The sequence below is a fragment of the Seriola dumerili genome, unplaced genomic scaffold (genome assembly GCF_002260705.1).
Source record: "Seriola dumerili isolate Sdu_G_001 unplaced genomic scaffold, Sdu_1.0 BDQW01000723.1, whole genome shotgun sequence".
Taxonomy (NCBI): Eukaryota; Metazoa; Chordata; class Actinopteri; order Carangiformes; family Carangidae; genus Seriola; species Seriola dumerili.
The window spans coordinates 341,183-347,899 of NW_019174978.1; the positions used below are offsets into that span (position 1 = coordinate 341,183).

The 6,717-nt window shown below is 40.6% G+C and overlaps 1 protein-coding gene across 1 annotated transcript; it reads left to right on the top strand.

Annotated features, from left to right (window-relative positions):
• The first annotated feature begins 832 nt into the window (after window positions 1–832).
• Window positions 833–5,487, top strand: LOC111236814 (stathmin-2-like). The gene is made up of 5 exons (XM_022765675.1): window positions 833–966; window positions 3,150–3,245; window positions 3,421–3,593; window positions 3,723–3,914; window positions 4,043–5,487. Exons 1-5 carry the CDS (start codon window positions 948–950, stop codon window positions 4,100–4,102), a joined length of 540 nt encoding a protein of 179 aa, XP_022621396.1. The 5' UTR covers window positions 833–947; the 3' UTR covers window positions 4,103–5,487.
• Window positions 5,488–6,717: the final 1,230 nt, after the last annotated feature.

Here is a 6,717-nt window from a genome sequence, read left to right on the forward strand (position 1 = left end):
TTTGTCATCATGGGGTGTTGAGTGTAGATTGATGAGGAGAAATGTACATATATATATATTAGCATGAGGCTGCAGCATAACAAACTGAAAAAATGGGGGAACACTTTCCTATAACTAATATAATTTCTCATGTCACTCAAAAACATTTCCTACCTGTCCTTAAATCAGCCATCTTATGTGAACCTTTTCAGTTTTCATTTCGATAAGTGAATAATATACAGCGGTTATTTTGGATTGCCTTTGTCAAAGTAAGAACAGTACTGTGTCTGCCAATAATGGCGTTAGATGATGCATCCAAGTGTCAAGATTAAGTTGGAAAGTGTGACTAATGGCTAATGTCATTTCTATTATTTTTTGACAAGTAGGCGTCAGTAGTCACAATTTACTGAAGATATTTTACTCTGGAAAGTAGTCTGAACTCTTATTAGGCCGTTTTATTAGAAATGACCAAATAGTAACCCTTTGTATTCGCAAAATGACTTAAACGGGTTAATTTGATGCCTTTTACCTGGCAAGGCGAATATTATAGCTTCTGTTGTGCGCAGGAGTGCAGTTGTATACTACATTTTTAATCATTGGCTGCACTCCTACCCAAACCAGCATTGCTGGTTTGGGTAGGAGTGAACCTGTTTTCTTTTTTCCTCCATAAACGTGGATTCAGTGAAACACATATCGCAAGTAACCGGTCTAAAGAACATATTTATCATCAGCTTTTGTTTGTCTGTCCTTTAATTGCCAGATGTACAAGGTTAGGCCTACAGTGGATGCTGAAGACCGCGCTGCGCGTCAGAGGACAGAGGAGGGTCTGTTTGCGCGCTCCCGTGCGTGCCCACCTCCTGTCTGCCATCCGATCCTACCCCGGTCTATTCGCTGACTCAGTGCCTTAAGCAGCATCACCGTTCACCTGAACAGAGCTACAGCATCCCCTGCGGAGAAATACATCAGCCATGGCTAAAACAGCTACCGGTAAGCATGTTCAGGCTGGTCATATTATAACCGATGCATGGATGGATGTACGGATTGGATGTATGGATGGGTGGACTTGTGATTAGATGCAACCTTTCTGTGTCGGCCCCGGTGTAGTCTCCCGCCTGGTGGCCGTGCTTCTGTAAGGTCTCCATTGAGATTTTTTCTTTTCTTTTTAGAGATTAAAACGAAGGGAAATTGGTTCACTCACTTTGAAAATTCTCTATCGACTATTGGCCTATTGTCTCAGCATGAGTCTGGTAATGATAGCAAGGAAATGGGTTTACAAGCCAAGCATCCTCCGTCATAAGGCTCTTGAAATGTCTCCTTCATTATCCTCATCTATACGAATGTGTTTTTCCTCGTTTGATTTGTGATTATATTGTGAAACAGTGGATAATTAGTCGATATGCATCGCCCACAGACAGTTTTATTTACAACGCTGCACCTGCTGTTCATGCTACAGCGGCCCCAACATGCAGCATAATGCAGACGGACCCCACCCAAGATGCTGGGCTGCCCACCATTTAGCCGATAGCGAAGCTGAGAGGGCTTCATCAGTCTGACTTTTATATTACCTTGCCATAATTAAACCTAAACAGCTCCAACTGGTTATATAAAAACGTTTTTCTGTAACCTAGACGTGATTGTTTCATTGCTTCATCAATTTCTGATTTCTTCTTTTATTCATCTCTATAGCTTTTCTTATTTCTTACATGCCAAGGATGCATCACCAGCTGTGGCAGATGTGCAGTCTTTTTTTTATATAGCTAAAATAGACTATTGACATATGAAAAGTCTCCAATTTCAGACAATTATGTCTAAGAATGAGCACGCTGAACCTTATACTAACACATAATAACTAGACTGTATCATGCATTAGTCATCCCCTCTGATGGACAGTTATTGTTGTAGGCCAAACATTGCCATATTTGTTTCCATGGTATTTTTAGCCTCTGTGTGCTATCTAAAACATTTATGACATCTTAACATAAGCAAAGAATTTCGCCATTTTAAAATACAGTATGGCGTGCAGACTGGCTTCATCGTGGTGTGTGTGGTGGCAGAGATGTAGCGGAATAGACAGGTGCATGGCAGGGTGGGAGACAGGCCAGCCCTGCAGCAAGGGGCCGCTTCACACACTGGCCTTTGCAGCAGAAGGCTTAGCAGCCCTGACAATCTGTAGTCCTCTCTGAAGAGCCAGGTGGGCACTTTGTCAAATAGAGCATGGAAAAAGTGAGAGAATTTACAGTTAGATAAAAATAAATAATCAAAGGAACTGGTGAAAAGACATAGCAAAAAAAAAAAAAAAAAAAAAAAAAGTCGAGATCATTGATCCGCTGTATTTGACAGTCATGATACAACACTCAAGGTAGGAATAAAACAGATGTAAGTGCTGCTGATCTTTGTGGCCATTACACAGGACAAACAGCTGAGAATTCAACAGGACATTGAATAACTTGACTCACAGGTCTGTCTACACTGTCACTCACCTCATGCAGATTGCACTTGATATTGGACAGGGCATTCAGATTTTTTTTTATTGAAATACATCACAAATGTGTTATTATAACATCCAACGAGGTAACAGTAATGTCCCACTACCTCTACCAACAATGGTGCTGTTAGTACATGTGATCTATGTTTTATTTATGAATCTCTCTATTCATTTTTTCTTCTCCCTTTCTTGTTATCATCACTTTTATCATTCTTTCTCCTGTTGTCACAGATTGTGAGAGGAGGTTGGGTGGGGCTGTTACTGTTTATGATGTTTGTAATGTCCTTAACTATAGTCAAATTTGAATAAAACCATATTTAAAAAAGCAAAAGTAATGCTTCTTTGATCTTAACCACTCTTACAGAACACATTCATCCAAGAAATTATGAAGCAACATAGCATTTATGTACATTTTAGACTTTAGTCCCCATCATCATTAACGTAGTGGTTATTTCATGCTAATTGGTTTATTGAGCAATTGAGTCATATCTTAATCTAGAAATATCTCATGTGTATATATTCATTGTTTGTACAGCAATATTTGAGAGTGAGGTAATTTTAGCTGGGTATTCATTATCCTGGTTTTTTATTCATTGTCCTGTTTTTTTTGTGTTTCTTTTTGTTTTATTTGAGCAACACAGAGAGACTCACCCGGATGCTATGCTATGTGTTTGTGTTTCCACAGCATACAAAGAGAAGATGAAGGAGCTGTCTGTCCTCTCCCTCATCTGCTCCTGCTTCTACCCAGAGTCACGCAACAAGCTCATGTGTGAGTTTGAAGGTATGGATCAGCTCAAACATTGATTTTCTATTGGTTCAAACAAATTACCCCCATGGATGTTTTACCTGCCCTGTAAATACTGACACACGTAACAGTGATATTTTATTGGACTGATATATTTTATTATTGGGGATTGATTTTGCGGGTGTTGTCATTGTGATTGTTTAATTTACAGACATGGAGGTCAAACCTATAAACAAGCGGGCCTCAGGCCAGGCCTTTGAGGTGATTCTCAAGCCTCTGTCTCCAGTGTCAGATGGAGCTCACAACCTCCCCTCCCCCCCCAAGAGAGATATCTCTCTGGAGGACATTGAGAAGAAGCTGGAGGCTGCTGAGGAACGGAGGAAGGTGAATGTTTCACTTGTTTAAAATAGCTTTTGGTGTTTAAAATGGAGAAAAAAAATCTTAATGGACAATAAATAAATAAACCACTGAAGATGACTCAGTCATTGTATTATTTTTGCTGTGCATTTTTAGAACCAAGAATCCCAGGTGCTGAGGGCTTTGGCAGAAAAGCGAGAGCATGAGAGGGATGTGTTGCTAAAGGCCATGGAAGAGAACAGCAACTTCAGCAAGATGGCCGAGGAGAAGCTCCAACTGAAGATGGAGCAGATCAAAGAGAACCGTGATGCCCTTCTGGCAGCCATGATTGAGCGTCTACAGGAGAAGGTGAGAAATTCAGAATTGTTGTCACATGTCTGCACGAAAAAAGCACAAAGGGCCGAGTCTGACGTGTCGATCGGAGACTGTGAACTGTCCTGACGGCTAATTACTCTCTGTTGTTGTGGTGTTTTCAGGAGAGACATGCAGCTGTGGTGCGCAGGAACAAAGAGATGAGGGAAGAGCTGACAGCATAAGCCTCACACAAGTCCTGACTTCCATGGTCCATTTTACATCCCTTCATCCAGTCCTTAACCCTTTCTCGCCCCTGCCCTCACCCTCCTCAGAACAGACACCCAACCCTGGAGGCCGAGAGGTTCGAGGACCTCACCACCACATCACAACACACCACACCACCAGTACTCACTACTATCAGTATTATCAGTCAATACAAAAATCAATAACACTCATCTTGAGAATTGAATGGATTTGTTGATTTTGGAGAAAGTGCGAGAATATGGCTTTTGTTTTGTAAATACTTTTTTTCCAAATCTCTTTCTTTCTCTCTAGCCCTCTCTCTCTCTCTTTCTCTCTCTCTCGCTCTCTCTCTCTTTCTCTCTCTCTCTCTCTCCCTCTCTCTATCTATCTATCTATGATGGTAGGTGAAGTACATAAAAAGATCATACTGTACTGCACTGTACAATTTCAAACATTTAGTTTGTCATTGATTATTGTTTCAGTTCTTGAAATTTGACTCTACAACCATTTTCTTGTGAAAGCCCTCGGTGTTGTGAGTTGGCTGTGGACTGACATTTGCAGTTGTTTCCTGATGATGTCATGATGATGATGTTTCTGTGTCTTTGTGAAGAATGAAGGTTGGTGTACCTAGGCCACACACTCCTCAAGATATCAACGTAATCCCATCTGTATCTTCCTCACGCACACCTTCTCAATCTCAACACGCACGCTTGGAATTTAACAATACGCCAAAACCCACAGTTTGATAAAGTGTCCACTTCCTCTGAAATGAGCTTGATAATGGACTTGAGAGGTGCTTTATTGTAATTAAGAATGTCTTTGCCCAATGGGAGCAACTGTTTATACACTTGCAGATTCCCACTTACCCTGACAACGCCATTTCCCAATGAATCCATCTACAGCCAAAATCAAAAGCTCTGTTTCATACACAGTTTTTGGGGATTAATCTCTTGAATGTTATGACACCATACTGGTACCATGCATAGTGTCTTGGACAGTGGAATGTGCTGTTGCTCCCACCTTGATATTGATAGTGAGAACATAACGTATGTCTGTGTGGGTGTATGTGAATGCGAATTTACCTTGAGGCATCATTAGCGTCTGCTCTCTTTAGCGGATTAGATAGAGAATGGATGCAGGATGCTTTACATTCAGCACACTGAACTAGTCTCTTTTTAATATACAGTACCACTGATATCTGCCTGCATCCTCTGCTGCTTGTGTTTCTCCCTTCATATATTTCTCTGTGAAAGCTTTGCTGAATAAAGGTTTGGGGTTCTGTGAACATGGCATGCACCATCTAATAATTTTCTGTGCTAATGAGGAGGGAAAATGTAAACTGCCAAATAAAAGAACCAGTTATCTACACATCCTGAGAATCACAGTCTTCCCCTAGTTGAGTTTTCATTTATGTTCATTTAATTGTTCATTTGTTTGGAATTTTATCTCATTTTTGGCATAGTTAAAAAGAAGCATATGTATATGGAGTGGAGTCCAAAAGTCTGAGACCACTATCACAGTATAATAAACATAATATATAATCAACTCACTGTAAAACAAATCCAGGATCAGCCGTCGGCCATGACGAAGACCGAAGAAATGTGATGTTTCTCCAGCAGGTGGCAGTGGTAGATTTATTTTGGCCAAAGACACCAAACTGCAGTCCATACCTCATGAAAAGTAGGGCAAAAGTTCACAATATTCCAAATGCAAATACGGAAGAAATATAATAACAAAAACACTGAGTTTGGATCTGAATCTGCTGGATCATTTATATTTCATCTACTTTTGAGAATCACAAGGATTTGGAATTTAAATAGCAGCTGCGTTCAGTGGGGAGTGTTTGTGTCATGCATTAGCACTCAGGACATCAAATACAGACACTTTTGTATATTGTGATTTCAACTGACTGATATCTAATTTCGCATAGGAAGACGATACACTTCATTTATTATTAACAGCATGTGGCTCACGCCCTTAGGGACCGACTCGCAGACAGCGGCTGCCCCTCCTGGAAGCCTGAGGTGTTGCATGGACGGATTAAATTGAGTCATTAAAACCAGTGAACCCCTTAAAAAACTGTGTCACTAAGATTGGGCCAGGAACAACACCTCAGAGCTGAGCAGTGATTTATTGGTCCAGCTGTCAGTGTGTTGTTGTTACTTTTTAACCGCTTTCCTCCAATGTCCCCATCCTGTTCACACTATTGTCTCCGTTTCAGACCAACCCAAGCTGGTGAGGTCAGGGCAACATTGTAAAGGATTTCCTCTGGCTCTTAATGATTTCCTGGGTATTCATAAGGGCAACAATGCTCTCGGATTTGGTTACTTACCTGGCACATAGTAAAGGAATCGCCTTTCAGTTAATAACTGAGACCTTATTAGCTTATGATTAACTTCTATAGGATTGCAACAAAAATGTACCCGCAGATCATAAATATGGTCTTAATCACAGGGCAGGTAGTCTGCTTGCATATAGGAGAGTGTAGCATGAATATAGAAAGAAATAGCCACCCATATATGAAAACAAAACATTCTAGAGAGCTAGAGGAGGAAATGCAACAGAAACAAAGAGTTTGGTTTAAACTTTGTTTGTTTTATACTTTTAAGCTCAA

What these genes read in the sequence shown, in the direction of transcription:
- LOC111236814 (XM_022765675.1), top strand. An exon ending in GCTCATGTGTGAGTTTGAAG is followed by an intron (nt 3,246 to 3,420) that starts GTATGGATCAGC and finishes TTTAATTTACAG; the next exon opens with ACATGGAGGTCAAACCTATA. An exon ending in CTGCTGAGGAACGGAGGAAG is followed by an intron (nt 3,594 to 3,722) that starts GTGAATGTTTCA and finishes GTGCATTTTTAG; the next exon opens with AACCAAGAATCCCAGGTGCT.